General features: G+C 32.9%; 1 protein-coding gene across 1 annotated transcript in view; it reads left to right on the top strand.

The window, feature by feature from the left end:
* Positions 1-19082, top strand: part of TOPAZ1 (testis and ovary specific PAZ domain containing 1) — an 83804-nt gene that overhangs the window by 50098 nt on the left and 14624 nt on the right. Inside the window, 4 exon segments of the mRNA XM_008591960.1 lie at positions 7022-7085; positions 8061-8232; positions 9329-9429; positions 11573-11738. Of these exon segments, the coding sequence (XP_008590182.1) occupies positions 7022-7085; positions 8061-8232; positions 9329-9429; positions 11573-11738 (503 nt within the window).

Here is a 19082-nt window from a genome sequence, read left to right as displayed (position 1 = left end):
CATATCCTGGACCATACAACAAACCTCAAAAAATTTCAATAAAGTCAGTATGTTTCAATTAAGTGAAAAAGAAAGACTGAAATAAATTTTTTTCAAAGAATTGAAATTATATGGAGTGCATTCTCTGACCATAATGGAATCAAACTGGAGGTCAACAACAGGAAAATCTCCAAACATTTGGACATTAAACACACTTCTATATAATCTATGGGTGAAGAGCAAGTCTCAAAAGAAAACTGAACTGTTAGAACTAAATGATAATGAAAATATATCACAATTTTGGAAGTGCATTTAAAGCAGCGCTGAGAGGGAAATCTGTATCACTAAATATTCTAAAGTCTCACTTCAAAAAATAAGAAAATAAGAGGGAAATAAACCAAACATAAGAAAGGAAATAATAAAGATAAGAGCAGGAATCAATGAGACTGAAAACAAAAAAGTGATAAAGAAAACAAATGAAACAAAAAGTTGTTTCTCTAAAAAGATCAATAACCTTTAGCAAGACTAAGATAAAAAGATAGCAGACATAAATTACCAGTATGAGAAATGACACAGGGGTTGTTAATACAGATCCTGCTTCTATTAAAAGGATCATAAGGGATTGCTTTGAACAACTCAAACTCAGCAACATAGATGAATTGGAGCAGTTCCTCAAAAAACACAAGATACCAACATGTACCCAATATGAACTAGATCATCTGAGTAGGCTTATAATTATTGAAGAAATTTAATTCATAATTTAAAACTTCCAAAAAAGACAGAGCCAAATGGTTTTACTGGAGAATTCTACCTGTCACTTAAAGAAGTATCAGCATGAATTTATGCAATATCTTCCAGAAAATAGAAAAGTAGGGAACACTTTAGCAGCATGTTACACATAAAAACCAGACAAAGAGAGTATTTTTTTAAAAAGCTACAAACCATAACTCTCATGAGCTTAAATGAAGAAATCTTCAACAAAGTAGCATATTGAATTCAATGATGTCTAAAAAAATTCCACACCATGAACAAGTGCGATTTATTCCAATGCTGCAAAGATGGTCCAATGCTTGAAAAGCAGTGTAATCCATCATATCAGCAGCATAAGAATAAAAAAATCACATTATCATATTAATAATTAGAAAAGCACTTGACAAAATTCAACATTCATGCATGATTTTAAAAAATCAGCAAATTAGGAATAAAGGAGAAACTCTTTAACTTAAAGAGCACCTGTAAAATATCTGTAGCAAATATCATACTTAGATGAAAAACTGGATACTCTCCTCCTAAAATTGGAAACAAGGCAAAGATATCTGCTCATGCCACTCTTATTCATTGAAAATCCTAGCTGGCATGATAAGGCAAGAAATGGAAATGAGGCATACAGATTGGAAATAATTAAAATCGTCCCTTTTTGGAGCCTATTCGCAGATGATACATTTTTTATATACATGCCAAGAAATCTACCAAGAAAACTCCTAGAACTAATAAGTGAATACAGCAAGGTTGTAGGATAAACACACAAAAAGCATTTATCTTTCTATACAAGGTGCTATAGTTTTAATGTCCCCAAAACTCAAAAAAGAAACCTTTGACCCAAACTTGACACCTTATACAAAAATTAATTCAAAATGGCAAAATAGATCATGAATTTAAATGTAAAACTGTAAAACTCCTAGGAAAAAATAGGAGAAATCTGGGGGGACCTAGGGCTAGGCGCGAGGAAAGCTTAAGAGATAACTAGACAACACCAAAAGCATCCATAAAATGTTGATAAATTGAGCTTCATCACAATTAAAAACTTTTACTGTGTGAAAGAACCTTATAAGAGGATGAAAAGCCAAGCAACAGACTAGGTGAAAATATTTGTAAGCTACATATCCAAAAGATGTCTTGTGTCTAGAATGTATAAAGACCTCTCAAAACCGAGCAGTGAAAAAACAATTCTATTAGAAAATGGACAAAAGACATAAACACCAGTGAGGATATGCATGTGACAAATAAGCATATGAAAAGATGTTCAGCATTGTTAGTCATAAGAGAAATGCGGATTAAAACTATAATGAGATATCACCTTATACCTATCAAAATGAGAGAAATAAAAAATTGTGTCAACACCAGATGCTGGTAGGATATGGAGAAACTGTATCTCATAAGAGAAATGCGGATTAAAACTATAATGAGATATCACCTTATACCTATCAGAATGAGAGAAATAAAAAATTGTGTCAACACCAGATGCTGGTAGGATATGGAGAAACTGTATCATATGTTGTTGGTGAGAATGTAAAATGGTGCAGCCACTATGGAAAGCAGTTTAGCAGTTAAAAAAAAAAAAACCCTAAACATGCAAATGCCAGATAGAGTTATATGACCCAGCTATTCCACTGCTGGGAATATACCCAGAGGAATGGAAATCATCATGCTGAAGGGATACCTACACTCCCATGTTTATTGCAGCACTATTTCCAATAGCCAAGAGTTGGAACCAGCCCAAATGTCCATCATCGGATGAGTGGATAAGGAAACTGTGGTATATCTACACAATGGAATACTACTCTGGTATAAAAAAGAATGAAATACTACCATTTGTAACAACATGGATGGACTTAGAGAAAATTATATTAAGTGAAACAAGTCAGGCACAGAAAGGGAAATACCGCATGTTCTCATTTATTTGTGGGAGTTAAAAATAAATAAATAAATAAATAAATATACAAACAAAGGGTGAGGGAGGAAGAAGACACAACAGTAATAATCACAATTCCTTGAACTTAAGACAAGCGAACGGATATAATGGCAGGTGTGGGGAGAGGGAGGAGAAAAAGGAGGAATGGGTAAAGACATGAAAACCAACTACAAAGTATATTGAGAAGTTCAAATAAAAATAAAAAAAAATAAAATGGTGCAGCCAGTATGGAAAGTAGTTTGGCAGTTAAAAAAAAAAAAAAAAAAAAAACCTAAACATGCAAGTGCCAGATAGAGCTATTGAACTCCTGAGTGCTTATCCTAGAGAAATGAAAACTTTTGGTCACGTAAAAACTCGTACACAAATGTTCATAGCAGCTTTAATTGTAGTAGCCCCAAACTGGGAAAAAAAGCAGATGTCCTTTAACAGGTGAATGAGTAGTTTAACTGTGGTAAATTGATACATGGAATACTACTCAGAAAAGAAAAAAAAAATTATTGAAACACGGAACAACTTGGGTTGATCTCAGGGGAATTATGCTGAGCTTAATAAGCCAATCCCAGAAGGCTACATGCTGCACAATTTCATTTACACAAAAGTATTATTTTCAAAATGACAAAACTAAAGAGATGGAGAACTGATAGTGGTTGCTAGGGGTCAGGGACAGGGCATGGGGGTTGAGTATAAAAGGCTAGCATAAGGAATTTCCTTTGTGGTGATGGAATGGTTGTGGTTACATGGGTCCATCATGGGGTTATATTACATAGAACTAGACACACTGATGGAGTTTGGATGTGTCGCCCCCTCCAAAACTCATGTGGAAATTTGATCTCCAATGTGGCAGTGCTGGAAACTGATTGGGTCATGGAGGCGGATGCCTCATGAATGGATTAATGCTCTCCCTGGGGGAGGGAGGATTAATGAGTGAGTTCTTGCTCTATTAGTTCCCGCGAGAGTTCATTTTAAAAAGACCCTGGCACCTTCTCTCTCTCTCTTGCTTCCTCTCACCATGTGATCTGCTTGTACCCACTGGCTGCCCACCACTTTCCACCATGAGTAGAAGCAGCCTGAGGCCTGTGCCAGATGCAGCTGTCCCAGAATCGTAAGCCAAATAAACCTCTTTCTTTTATAAATTACCCAGTCTCAGGTATTTCTGTTATAGGAACACAAAACGGACTAAAACGCACACACAAATGCATGTAAAAAGTGGTGAAAATTGAATAAGATCTATAGTTTAGTTAACAGTATTATACCAATGTCAGTTTCCTGGTTTTGATGTTGTACTCTATTACAATCACACAAGATGTCACTATTGGAAGAACCTGGGTGAAGGGTAGACAGAGCTTTATGTACTATTTTTGTAAATTCCTGTGAGCATGTAATTATTTCAAAATAAAAAATTTTTTAAAGGTAAGTACATGTATAACTTGAGATATTGCCAAATTTCCCTCTCGAAGGGTTGTACCATTGTGTATTCTCACAAGAAAAATATCAGACTGCCTATTTCAGCGAGCTTTCTAACATAATGTTTTAATACTTTTTAATTTTTGTTAATCCATTAAGTAACAATGGTATTTTTGTGTTTTAATTTGCATTTCTCTTATTATGCATGAGTTTGAGCATTTTCTGTTCAAGCATTTGAGGGCTATATTTTACACCTTTTGTGTGAATTGTCTGCTCATATCTTTTTCCCCGTTTTCTGTTGGGTTTGCAATCTTTGTTGCATGAGTTTGAGCATTTTCTGTTCAAGCATTTGAGGGCTATATTTTACACCTTTGTGTGAATTGTCTGCTCATATCTTTTTCCCCGTTTTCTGTTGGGTTTGCAATCTTTGTTCCTTAAGCTTTAAGAGTTCTTAACATTTTGCAGATATTAGGCCTTTGTAGTATATACTGCAAATTTTTTTCTAGGTTGTCAGTTGTCTTTTGACTTTATGGCATTTTTTGCCATACATAAACTTTTATTTTTAGGCAACCTAATGTATTCATCTTTTTTTATTGTGTCAGTTTTGTGTCAAGGTTATTTTTTATCACCTCTATTTTGAGTTATAATTTCTCTATATCAAGGTTTTAAAGGAAATTACCCATATTTTCTATTATCTGTATGATTTTATTTTTAGAGTTAGTTTTCTAATCAGAGTTTATTCTTACATATGTTGTAAAATATGAATCTAATTTTATCTTTTCCAAATGATTATCCAACTTTTCCAGCAACATTTATCAAAAAGTCCATCTTTATTTCCAGTGATTTGAGATGCCACCTTTATCATATACTAAATTTCATATGTGCTTGGGTCTGTTTTCTAGACTTTGTATTTTATTGCACTGAACTGTCTATTCCTGCACTAGTACCACTTTAATTATAGAGGCTTTAATAGTATGTTTTAATATTTGGTAAGGATGATCCCCTTTCATACTTTTTCAGCATTTTCCTGGCTCTTCTTGCATGTGTGCTTTCCCATATATTTAGTATCAACTTCCTAACTCCATATAGTAGCTTGTTGGTATTTTTATTGTAATTGCATTAAACTTATGAATTAACTTAGTCAGCACCACGCTCACCCAGTGAGCGAACCAGCCATCCCTATATGGGATCCAAACCCATGGCCTATAAGCACCACACTCTCCGGAGTGAGCCACAGGCCGGCCCCTGAATTAACTTAGTGAACATTGACACCTTTATAATGTTGCATCATTCTGTTCAAGAGCCGGGAATGTCTTTCTGTTTGTTCAAGTTTACTTTTGTGTCTTTCAGCAATATTTCATAATTTCCTTATATAAGTATTTCATATTTTTCTTGCTATTGTAGATTAGATTTTCAATACCATTATTACTCTTTGGTTTTTATATATATAAGGGCTGTTGATTTTTGTTTGTAAATTTTATATTCTGCTACTTTATTATGAAATTTTTATTATTTGAGTTAATTTCATCCTGGAATCTATGAGGTTTTCCAGTTGTACTATAATATCATCTGCTAATAGAGATGATTTTACTAATTCTTCACCATTATGCCTCTAAGTGATTTGTCTTATCTAATTGCATTGGCTCATACCTCTAGTACAGTGTTGAATAATAAATGGATATAGTGGACATCCTTGCATTGTTCCTGGTCTTGGTGGAAATGCCTCTAAATTTTTTTACTAAATATAATACTGGCTTTCACACTGAGGTATGTATATTTAATGATTTTAAGAAAGTATCCCTCAGTTCCTACATTCTAAAGTGTTTTTATCATGAATTGTTGAATTTTATGAATAGCCTTTTCAGTACCTATGGAATTAGTCATGATTTTTTTCCTTAGCTCTATTAATTTGGCACATGATACGGATAGATTTTCTAATACTGAATTTTGCTTGCATTCCTAAAATAAATTTTACTTGGTCATGTTGTATTATTTTCTTAATGTGGTCTTGGATCCTGTTTATTAATATTTTTCTTTTTTTTTTTTTAGTATCACCATTCATGACCAATAATCTTTTTAGTTTTCTTTCTTTGTCCTATCTAGTTTAAACATCAATGTTATACTTCATAAAAGAAATTAGGAAGTTTTCCTTTCTTCTTAATGCCTTGAAATAGTTTATAGAACCTTGGGACTAATTGCCAAAATTGACCCCACAATTGGGTATTGTACAGAACTACTACTTTAATGGCACCTTCTTTTTTCCCCTTCTTCATTTCCTCTTTCCAGAGGCCAAAGAGTGCTTCTTTCAATTTTCTTTTTTCCTTTCCCAAAAACTATACATTTCAAAGATTACCTTCTTTAAATCACACAAAAAGTTCTTTCTCTGTGGTCTGTGTTCTGATCTAGCAAGATATTTTATTTTAGCATTTTCAAACTTAGTGTGGACTTAGCCTTTGTGGCAGTATTTTTTAATCAATGTTAGGTCCTTCTGGTAGTTTCCCTCTTCAGTTATCCCACACAAATTTTGTTTGTTTGCTTGCTTTGCTTTTGTTTGTCTCTGTTTGCTTGCTACAAATCCTTGTGGAGCAGTGAGAGTGGGGTATCAGCAGTAGAGATCCTGTGCTAGAATTTGGTGCTTTTTTCACTTTTCATTCACATTTATTTTGAAGTTTTAGCACTCTCTGTCTTCAAGTTAGGCTGAAGGTATGGTTTCATGTGGAATTTCCTTTTTCCTTCTTATAATGTTGCCTGTGGTTTGGGGAGGAAATAGCATAAGGTAGGTACCTATTCAATTGCCATTTTCTTCAACTTTACAGGATTTTTAGAGTATATCAATTCGTTTTTCTCAGGTCTCTTAGGGATAAACAATAGAACAAGTTAATTAGGAGCAATCATGACTTTCGGGGGGTGAATGTAAGCATAATTAACCCTTTTCTATTGTTAAAGATTACAGATGAGGCAATTTAAGAACTGGAAGTGTGACTTAGATTCAGCTTTGAATGAAATAGAGGTATGACATTTATTATTTAAATAAATTGCTGGGATTTCTGATAATCAAAAACAAAGTTTAAATAATAATTCAATTTAGAAAGTTTTAGAAATGTGGATGTTATACAGAGAAAATACTCTTGGAAAAGAAGTTTGATTTTTTTTTAACAAGTTAGTATTTTTAAATGAAAACATAATTTCTAGAGTTGTGAACTTTTCTAAAAGTGATTCTAAAAATAATTGTTTCAAAATTAACTTAAGTAAAATAATAATAATAATAATCCAAAACCTAATCTTTCATTCTTATGGCTGGGCAGACTCACTCAGTGCAAAGGAAAGCTTGCTTTCTTGTCATGAATGATTGCAATATGTGAAATGATGGGGAAAAGCCAGGATCACACTGTGCTTTCCAAGCATTTAGAGTATAAGAAATAGAGAACTTTCAGGGTGATTTTTGTGTTAATCTATTAATTGTTGGTCTAGTTTTAATTAGTATCTTAATATCCTTGAAACAACTTTTTGTTGTGGAAAACTATTTCTTAGTTTGTTATAGAAAATAGGAAGATGATATATTTACTGACATTTTTTTTTTGTAGCCCATTTTGTAGAAATGTAATGCTCAAAATGATATGTATTGCTGTAGAGAGAGCTCAAATCATGCTGTTTATCATCTGTTTCCATAAAATCCATTTCCACTGTCAAGTTCAGGTTTGGGGGTAATGTCATTAAATGCTTTAGGAACTAGATAATTAAAACAAATGTGCACTGCTGTCTGGAATTTATAGAGGCTTTGCTATAGTCAGAAAAAGTGAAGTTACAATAGTATATTATTGATGTGATGCTTGTCAGTAAGTTTATGAGATTTGAAGGGATTATGTCATTAATTTCAGTATATCTAATGTGTACATGTGCCTGGCCCATAATATATTTTTGCATAAATGGTATAGTTTTTATTATTTCTTTCTTTTTTTTGTTTTGTTTTTAATAATTTTGATAGCATTGTAAGGAAAAAGGTGACTGGACCAAATTGGGAAATTTATACATTAATGTAAAAATGAGCTGTGAAAAATTTGTGGATTTCCAGAAATTTTGTACTTGTATTGCTGAAACACTAACAAAAGACTGTAAAGAAAGACCATGTGTTCCTTTTTGTGAATTTGCTGAAACAGGTAAAATGTCACTGTTTTGGTCTGAGTACTGTGTGTTAGGACAATGCAATGTTCTTAACAGGAGTGTAAAGCTCTTAATATTTTTCATGTTGTAGATATATTAATGTTGCAGTTTTCAGATGCTCCTCTTTATGATTTTTTCTATTTATTATTAGATTATAATGATATAAGGTTAAGAATTGGTATTTTAGTATCAAATTCATGTTGTAGATATATTAATGTTGCAGTTTTCAGATGCTCCTCTTTATGACTTTTTCTATTTATTATTAGATTATAATGATATAAGGTTAAGAATTGGTATTTTAGTATCAAATGTTTCATGTTATTTTTCTTTTTGTTCAGATTCATAAAACTATTGCAAATTATACTGCAGCATCTGAATTTTTTAATTACTAGATGTTACTATCTTCACTAATATAAATCAACAAAATTAATATAATTTTGAGGTGTTTTTTTTTTTTTTTTTGCATTAGCTCTTCATTACTATATTCTTTACCACGGATTACTTTTTCTGTAAAAAGTCAAATAATAATAAATATTTTAGTCTTCGTACACACCACAGATGATCTTATCACATAGTTTTTTGGGGTTTTTTTATTTTTATTTTTATACAATCCTTTAAAAATTAAAAAACGGGCTGGCTTGTGGCTCACTTGGGAGAGTGTGGTTCTGATAACACCAAGGCCACAGGTTCAGATCCCTATATAGGGATGACCAGTTAGCTCACTTGGGAAAGTGTGGTGCTGACAACACCAAGTCAAGGGTTAAGATCCCTTTACTAGTCATCTTTTAAAACGATAGATAGATAGATAGATAGATAGATAGATAGATAGATAGATAGATAGATAAGATAAGATAAGATAAGATAAGATAAGATAAGATAAGATAGATAAGATAGATAGATTAGATAGATAGATAAACAAACCATTGTTAGCTCACAGGCTAACACAGGCCCACAGGCTAGATTTGGCCCATGGGCCATAGTTTGCTGACACCTGATGTTTGTAGCAGTATCAATAATTCTGTATTAATTTGCTTTTCCATCATTTAAAGTGACTTATTTTCTTTTCTTCCATATGCCTTCTTTGTGTTTCAGTTAGCAAAGATCCACAGAATAGCAAAGTAGATAAAACTTTGTTGGGAAGAATTGGAATCAATGCCATTTATTTCTATCACAAGCTGTTGCAGTGGTCCAAGGTACTTCATTAAATTTTTGTTTTGACTTGGCATAGAGAGTGTTAGTTCTAAAATTATGAACAGAATATATAAGTTAACCCTGCAAATTAGGAATTTGTTAATAATCACTACAGTGACAAAATGGGACCCAGACTAGAAAGTACATTATTAGTTGTGGAAAGGAAGTGGCATGAGACTGACTTCTGTTTAGAATGTCAGTGTAGGGAACACTTATGAAGCTGCGATAAATGTCATATTTATTTGAAGTAACTTTAAATTCAATTTATTTTGCCAACTCCTGCGTGTATAGCATTGTAGTTTTGGAAGAGTTCAAGACACCTTTCTTAAGATGAATTTAGGATTCTCACAATTAACAGGACTTCTTAAAAATTACCTCTTAGAATGCTCTAGAACACTATATACTATGTATTTTGTCTAACTTAGAGGCTTAGCTCACTGTAGAAGTGGTCTGGTGACCCAAGACCATATTGTACAACCTACCATTTGTTAGATCTCCCTGGGGTGGCAAGTGGGGTTATAGACTCAAAATTCAAGTGGAGGACAGGAAAATCCAAAATAGAGAAGTGACCCAAGACCATATTGTACAACCTACCATTTGTTAGATCTCCCTGAGGTGGCAAGTGGGGTTATAGACTCAAAATTCAAGTGGAGGACAGGAAAATCCAAAATAGAGAGGAAGTGCTGAGGGATGGAGTTATATAGAGAGTAGAGTAGTTGAGAGAGTGTAGTCACTGTTGAATTAACTATTAAAGTGTATCTTTTGTTACTTGCTACTTTTTCTAAAGAGGTTATTTCACAATTGAATACGTGTTTAGTAACATTTAAGTACATGGTCACTTGTATATATACAAAATTCATGAAGTAAAAAAAAAAATTTTAACTCAGAATGGTTCTACAGCAGGTCTCTAGGAGGTTGAGCACTTATGTGGTAGGCCTGGGGTCGGCAAGGTGTACCTTGTCCCTGCTCTCACTATCTAGCTTAAGGTTGGTCATAGCATTAATTTCTTGGATATTTAATGCTTGGGAATTTGGGGACTACCTAACAAGAAGACCCTTTTTGAAAACTCAGACTGAGTATATTTTAATTTTATTTGGTTGGTATTTCTTACGACATTAAGAGGTTGGTGAGATTTTTTTAATTTTAATTAAAATTTTTCAATTATCTTATTTAGAAAGATTATTTTATCATTTTATCTATCACCTTATTTAGTATGAACTTTTTTGTAAAGCCTATTCCTTTTTGAACATAAAAGTAAAACCATTGAAGTTAAACTAAAGGTATCCCTTGAAAAATGCACTCATTTATACAGTCAAATTGGAAGTACTTGGACATTATAAGCATCTGACTCAAAATAGTATAGAATATAAAACAAGGGTCTGCAAACTAGGCCCCACAGGCCAGATCTCTCCCACAGCCTGTTTTTAGTACAGCCCTCAAGCTAAGAATGTTTTTTACATTTTTAAAGAGTTACAAATTAAAAACAACAACCAAAAAGAATATGCATCAGACCAAATGTAGCCTGCAAAGTCCAAAGTATATACTATCAGGACATTACAGGAAAAGTTTGCTGACCTGTGGTATAAAATAATAATATATGTCCAATTTCCAATGTCCGGACCAAAGACAGTCTTCATGTAGTATACATGAAATAGTCTGTTGAATCAGAAAAATAATTTTCAGCCAACATTTTGTCCTTTTTTTCACTATCTTTTTAATCTAAATTTAATAACTAATTATCTCCATTTTTACTGTCCTTCCATCCTCAATCTCATATTGGTTAATAGAAGAGAAACAGAAACATAATCAGTAATTTTCTATGTTTAGGCATGAAATCCTTTTGCCAAATGAAATCTTAATGGGAAGCACAGAGTATAAAGTACATGAAAGGAGAACTAACTACTGATAAAGGGAGCCTGGTGGTGGTGGTTAATATGAGGCAAAGCCCTTCTTGTTCCCTTTCCCGTTTCATCTTTCTGGCTGAGTGGAAAGGGCTTACAGAAAGAGTCTTGGAGCAGTTTGACAACCATCAGTCTAGTATGATGATTCAAAGTGGGTAATTGGCTTCTGAGTGATTATTAGTGACTTTGTGTCTCTGTAATACTATAAATGATTGATAATTAGTGTTCTTTATTTTTACTCTAGGGAAGGAAGGTCTTAGATAAACTACATGAATTAAAAATACATTTTACAAGTTTAAAAGGACTTACAGGGCCTGAGAAGTTAGCACCAAGATGTCAAATTGTGAATGTTGCAGCAGAAATTTTCCTAAAAAGTGGAAGCCTAGATGGTGCCATTTGGATATTGAGGGGTAAGTTCTGATATAGATAAGAAGATGTTGTCAGAGGTATTAAACAATTTGTCCAAAAATGACATAACAGGTAAGGAGTGGAGGCCAAATTCAAACCCACACAATCCAGCTTCAGAGCCCAGGCTTCAGCTGCTGTGTGAAAAAGGGAAATCCTGATTGCAATCCACATAAACTCTATTTTCACATGTATAGGCAAATGTGACTTCAAACCAAGATGAGTAAAGCATACTTTCCCTAGTAAGGCAATCCATCTAGCAGAAATTAAATGAAATTAAGCCAGCAGAAGCAACTGAGGTTAGTTTCTTATGAGATAAATAAAAATCTGGAGAGCACAATAGTGGCACAATGTGGTAGCTAATGATAGCTATGGCTACTTGGACCATCAGGCAGATTTTATTTGTTAAAGTGGGATAAGGATGAAGAAACCTCAAAGATTTCAGAGATTAGGTGGGAAGATGGAATATATATGAATAAAACAGATAACTTTACACTAACACACATGTACTAACACAGACACATATACTAGCACCCTTGTATTTCATATATATAAATATATGAGGGTACTTAAAAAATTTGTGGAAAAGTAGAGATACAACTCTTTCCATGAACCTTTTGAAGTACTCTTTTGTATATAAAATAACTTGTATTTGTACTTTTCTGAGGGTTTATGGAATACAGAGGTTTTGAGTAGGCTTTGTGATCAAAAGCTTGTTGGAAAAGGTTTTCTTTAGCTTAAACATAGCCAGTAAGGTTTTCTGACTGGGAAGAGTAACCAAGATATAAAAACACGATTGAGCCAAATGAAGCCAGAGCTGAGAAGCTCTGTGAGAAAGAAGAGATGTGGCAAGAAATGGGAAGGATAAAATAGTTGATAACAATGGGCTTGGGTCATCTTATGATAGAAAACTTCTGCCTGGAAGTTTCTGACAAAACTGGTTTTTCTCAAACTGGAGACCAGGGAGAGTTGTGGGAGAGGTGTGGAGTGAGTGATCTGTGGAGATTTAAAAATTTTTTAATTTCGATGTTTCAATTTTGAGATTATCTTTAAAATCCTATCAGTTATAAACACAGTTTTCTCTTTTACTGAGAGTTTCAATTGAAAGTAATTTTAATAAGTAAAGTTTTATATCTTCAATAAAAGGGCCTACAGAAGTATGTGCAGTTGTCCCTAGAATTTTTTATTCTTAAAAGGGTTCTACAATGAACGGGACATTGCCAAGAAAGGAAATACAAATGACTCAATCTCACTTGTAATAAGAGAAATATGCATTAAAATTAAAAAATGCCATTTTGAACCTGTGAGACTATCAAAGATCAAAGTTTAGTAATATACTTTTCATGAGGGTACAGAGAAATGGACATTCACAGACATTGTCTTCAGGGCTTTATGGCATAATAGCTGGTCAGAAGTTAAAAATGCATACTTTTATTTAATAACTCCATTTCTAGGAATTTGTCCTACAAATACATTTATACCTGTATACAAGGGTATTGTTATCTGGGATCTTTTGTTACACCATAATAACAAATAGGAGTACCAGTTAAACAACTGTGTTACAGCTATATGATGGAATAAAATGAGGCTAATCTACAGGCATGCCTTTTTAATGATCTCCAGAATCTATTGCCAAGGGAAAAAAGAAATGTGCAGAACAGTGTATACAGTATGCTAATATTTGTGTAAAAATAATAAAATGGATACATACATATTTGCTTATATAGCCTTAAAATATTTGCAGGATGTATAAGAAACTAGTAACAGTGGTTGCCTCTGGGAAGAGGAAATGAGTGCTTGGAGGACAGGGATGGGAGGCAGAGTAACTTTTTATGTACATTTTTCTCTATGTATTTTTTCCTTTTTAAAAAATGTTTACTGAATTTTACTAAATTTTTTCCTTTTTAAGAAATGTTACTAAATTTTTTAAATACGGGGTTACATACATTATTCAAGTTTGAGAAATGCAGAATGTTTTACACATTTTTTATTTGGTAGGTGGCAGCTTTATGGTGAGAAGAAATCTATTCTTTTGGCTTTTCACTTTGACATTTCAAACTCCTTCTCAGCACTAGTTATTTTTATCCTGGCAAATGAGCAACAAATTCCTACCATGCTGTCTGCCAATATAAGCACTAAAAAAGTTCTAAAACCATAATTTTATAATCATGGTTTGGAGGCTGAAAAATAAGTGTTTTAGTTCTCTGTGATACAAATTTTGTAAAAAGTTGTGCCATTTATTGAGAAACTGCCTTCAAATTTTAAAATAACTCTTTCAGAGGGAGAGAAGAAATCTAGGGTTATCAGTGGTGGGAGGGGGGAGGGAGAGGGGAATAGGGAGAGATTGGACAAGGGACATAAAGAATAAGTACAATTTGTAACAATACACATACTAGTAATATTGATTTGATCAACATGTCAACATTGAATCCCCAAAATATGTATAATCAATTATAATTCAATTAAAAAAAGATGAATGGATAAAAATAAAATAAAAAACTTTCATTATCTTTGTATAAGCAATAACTATTATAGAGAAATATTAAAAAGTAGATAAGCAAAATTAATAATAAAAATCCCTTATTCAGTCCACCAGAAATGACTATTATACATATTAATGTAATTATACAAACTCTTTTGTACCCTACATTTTTTTCAAGCAACTGTCTTTCTGTGAAAAGGAATATTCTTCTGCAACATCATTTAATGGGCTGCATGGTTTTCCATCAGATAGGTAGGTAGGTAGATAGATCCATGAATCTACTTTTATTGAACTAGCTTGTTTTCAAATTTCTATTAGGATAAATTCTGATGGAATTTCTGTGTTGAAGGATAAGGGCACTTTAAAGCTTTTTGGTAAATGTTGCCAAATTTGCCCCTATTGCTATTCAAATTTATGGATAAGTTATTTCAGGTTTATTAGGAAGTCTGCCTTTGTGAGAAAATCCTAGAGAACTATTGCATAGGTATGTCTTCTATCCAAACATTACCCTCTTATGGATCACAGGTGCATATTAACAGTTCCAGCTGTTAATCCCTAATATTACGATTTTTGGTTATCAGACAGGCAGACTGTGCATTCCAGATTATGCAAACCCTAATCTGACTATTCAGTATATTCTGTTCCAGGTATTCTTATCTCTTATCTTATGCATCTCTTTTATCTTATCTTATCTCTTTTTTATTCTTATCTCTTTGAGTAGAATACAAAAGTCCTCTACACCGTTAGTAAGATTGTAATAATTACAGTCTTCTTAACAGTGTGATTCCAGGTATTCTTATCTCTTATCTTATGTATCTCTTTTATCTTATCTTATCTCTTTTTTATTCTTATCTCAATACAAAAGTCCTCTACACCGTTAGTAAGATTGTAATAATTACAGTCTTCTTAACAGTGTGTGAAGATTCAAATTATGAAACACCCTTGCCAACAGAGTATTAATATTTTTCTTATCCTTTTGCTAGTTTGATAGGGTAAAAGTGATATTCACATCTTTACTTTGCATTTAACTGTTTATTAAATTTAACTATTCTTTTCTCCTCCCATTTGTACTTATTCTTTTGTGAATCGTCTGTTCATGTTCTTAGTCTGTTTTCTGATAGTAGTATTTCTCTTCATTATTGACTTAATAATAATGTGAGTATTCACTATATACCAAGCATTGTGCTAAGTGTGTTACTTGTTTCATCTCATTTAATCATCACCAACCCTTTGAGGTAGATGATGGTATCCCAGGATGAGAACACTGAGGTTTTGAGAAGATAACACAGCAAGTAAGGGTGGAGCAGGAATTCCAACCTGAGCCTCACTGCAAAGTCCTTATTTTTAACCACTACACCAGTACTATTATTTCCCTTTTTCCTTTAAGTGGACTTTATAAAATTGCAACTAGAGCAGAAATACAAACTACACAGACCCAGATCTAAGCTAGTCAACCTCCTGAGCAAAATGGTGATACTGAGCTTGTTTTTGTAAATATAAGATTCTCACACTTGACCACCAGAATTCCCTAGAGGGCTTGTTGAAACACAAATAGCTGGGCCCACCCCCAGATTTTCTGATTCATTAAGTCTGGGATGGGTCCTGAAAATTTGCATTTCTCTCAAGTTCTCAGATTCCTAATGCTGCCAGTCTGGGGACCTCACTTTGAGGACCACAGCCCTACAACACTCTCAGATGGTGATATTTTCTCATACCTCACTTGTGTCCCTAAACCACACCTCTAAAGTCCCCCGCCAGTTTGTTACCCATGCTATAAGCATTACTGTTTTCATTTTTTTGAAAGTTAATTAAATTGAGAGTATTTCATTTGTGGCAGTACCTGGCACAGAGTAAATATTAAGAAAATTTAGTCAAGGTAGGTGAGTGGATGGATGGATTTTCTTCATTTAAGTATCTTTGCACCTTCCTAGGGAAGAAATGGCTGGAATTTTTAAAAGTGTGTGTGTTTGTGTGTGTGTGTGTTTTGTTTTCTGGCTTTTGTGGTTTTTTTTAGAAAAATGTTAATAACTTTTTTATACTACAGAATTTAGCATAAAGGTTAGCTCAAACACCTGGACCAGTGATTGTGACTACAGTACTAATATAAGCATATAAACAATTTTAATATTTAAGAAAAGGTGTGTTGTCTTCATTTTCAGTCAGTGGATGGATCTCCCTAGCACAAAGCTGTGTTAGGCCAGGCCATCTTCAGTCTCTGTTTTAATACTACAATTTCACTTATATCTACTTATCTAGACTTACTATTTAGATCATTAACACCTCTTTTCCAATAATTTTCACCAAATGTGAGCACTGGTCATTTTTAGTGATGAGATTTTAGATTGTTTCTAAAATGTTTCTATGTACTTTGCCGTTTTGCTTGAATTTTTTATAGTGAGCATTTATATTTCAAAAATAAATATTATTTTAAAAGTAAGTCAACCAACTTGGTCTCATCTAAAGCAATATTATATGTAAAATGACAGATTTAATGTAATTTTTATATTTAATATTATATTCATAATTTTAAAAATATACAAATAGATTATTAAAATTATAATGTAAAACAAAATTAGTTCAGGTGCTGTTAGTGATGTATATAAATCAGACTTAGGAAATAACACTCTGTATTACAATGCTTCTTTACATTGCAGTAGTTTTATATATTAAAGATATTAACACTTGATCTGTTATGTTACACTTTTCACTGTGTAATGAAGACAAAGGATTACTCAAAGCACCGTGAATGCAATGAGAAGCCCACAGGGTCTGTACCCCAGCAACTCCCCTGTGGGAAGGAGAAAACTGGGTACAGCAGCCGTGATTCAAAGTTAGCTTCTGTTTTTTATTGTAAAGACAAGGAAGTTTCACAAGAAAATTCAGTTGATTCAATCATTACAGAGGGACACAAGGACATGGGCAGTGTTACAAAAGTTATGTGTGGCTTAAAAACTGGAAACTAGTAACATCAGTAAAATTAACAATATGACATTCCAAAGTACAATTAGTGAAAAGCTAAGTTGGTCGAACTGGCTCATTATCTAAAGTATAACCTCTCCTTAAGCAAAAGTTACATTCTTATGATAAAATCTAAGTATAATTATTTCTGAAGTTTCTCCCAACAGACAGCTTACCCCTAGCAAATATTTTTTTTTACATCCTTCCCTACAGCAATTCTTAAAATCTCTTAACAGGATAAGTATGACAACCACCTGTTGCTCTAAAATCATTAAAGTATACAATCCCGTACCTACGCAGTGATTAGAATTGATTAAATAGGCTTTTGCCACACTATCTGTGGGCTGTGGCCCCCTACCCGAGAGCTTTTGCCCTGTACGTGCATTTACCTAAAAACCCTATTCTAAAATCAAATGAGAATCAATATTTCTAACCCTCCACAGTTGGATATTTACAAGTGTTTTTCTCAGCTTTTCATTTTCCTTTAACTTTATGATGCTTTTTGCATTTTTGTTTTCTTCTTTTGCCCAACTGACATTTTTTTCTACTTAATGTAAACTGCTTTTTAAATTTTTAATAATTTTTGTCATGCTTTAGGCAGTCCTTAGCCATTCCAAAATTACAGATTCACCCATATGTTCTTCAAATTCTTTGATTCCTTGTTTTAAAGTTTGGTGTGAGGTGGGAACCTAATTTTATTTATTTCTCTAAAATGTTCCAGTTAATCTCTTTTTTTTATTCAAAATATCTTAGCATTTCTAATTCATCTTTTACTCATTTGTTTGAAATACCACTTTTATCATATATTAGAATCTTGGATCTGCTCAGGTCTGTTTCTGCACTTGTCTTTCCTTCCAACGATCTCTGTTTCTGTGCTAGTACCATACTTCTTTTAGATAATGTAGTATTAAAATGTGTAATGATTAACTATCTTTTTAGGCAAGACTACCCTCACTCCTCCTCTTTTTCAAACTATTCTTTGCTGTTCTCAAGTGTTTATTCTTTTGAATCAATTTCAGAATTATTGCATCAGATTCTAATACAGTTCTGTAGAAAATTTGATTTGAGATTATGTTAAATATATACATTAAGGGGAGAATAGATACCTTTAGATATTCCTCCATCACTGTATTCACTGTGGTAAAGGATAGTTATTAGTTTGGTTTCACTGACTAGCCTGGAAATTCATTAGTACAGAGATTGTCTTAAAAGTCTTTATAGTCCCAGTACCTATATTCAAAATCTTTCACAAGTAATGACTGAATATGCATATGTTGGAAAGTAAATAGATAGAAAGTGGCTATTATAGAAAATTTGCTTGCCTTTTGACTCTGAGATTTTAGACGAATGGAAAATATTTCCCCACTATAGAATAATGAAAAACATAAAGATGAATGCAGTAGCACCTTTTATCCTATAAAGACTAGAATTAAGTACACAGTAAACTTTTTATTATTGGGGATTTAATTCTCATAATAGTTCCTATAAAATTTTCATAAAAGTATTTATGTGGGTAAAGTTATGAAGTAGGTGGGTTAGTTAAATTAAAAGCTCCTAATTTCCAAGTGTCTTTCTAATTATCAGCTTCAGTTAACTTTGGTACATAAAATAGCAACTTATTTATACTGTTTAAGACAACTCTACAATTCGGTAAGATTTCAAAATGAATCTCCTACAATATCATATATACTATCAAAAAAAGTGACCATTATTCTAACTTAAAGAATAAGTACGAAATAAAGAAAAACAATGCAATTTTTATGAGAAAAGTTTTGCCACTTTCTTCAGTGATGTTTAAAAACATTAGTTGTGCCTGACCAGTTAGCTCAGTTGGTTAGAGTACAGCCTTGTAACACTAAGGTCATGGATTCAAAACCCCTTGCTGGCCAGCCACCAAGGAAAAAAAAAA

The sequence above is a fragment of the Galeopterus variegatus genome, unplaced genomic scaffold (assembly GCF_000696425.1).
Source record: "Galeopterus variegatus unplaced genomic scaffold, G_variegatus-3.0.2 Scaffold7438, whole genome shotgun sequence".
Classification (NCBI taxonomy): Eukaryota; Metazoa; Chordata; class Mammalia; order Dermoptera; family Cynocephalidae; genus Galeopterus; species Galeopterus variegatus.
This window is presented reverse-complemented; position numbering and strand designations above follow the sequence as displayed.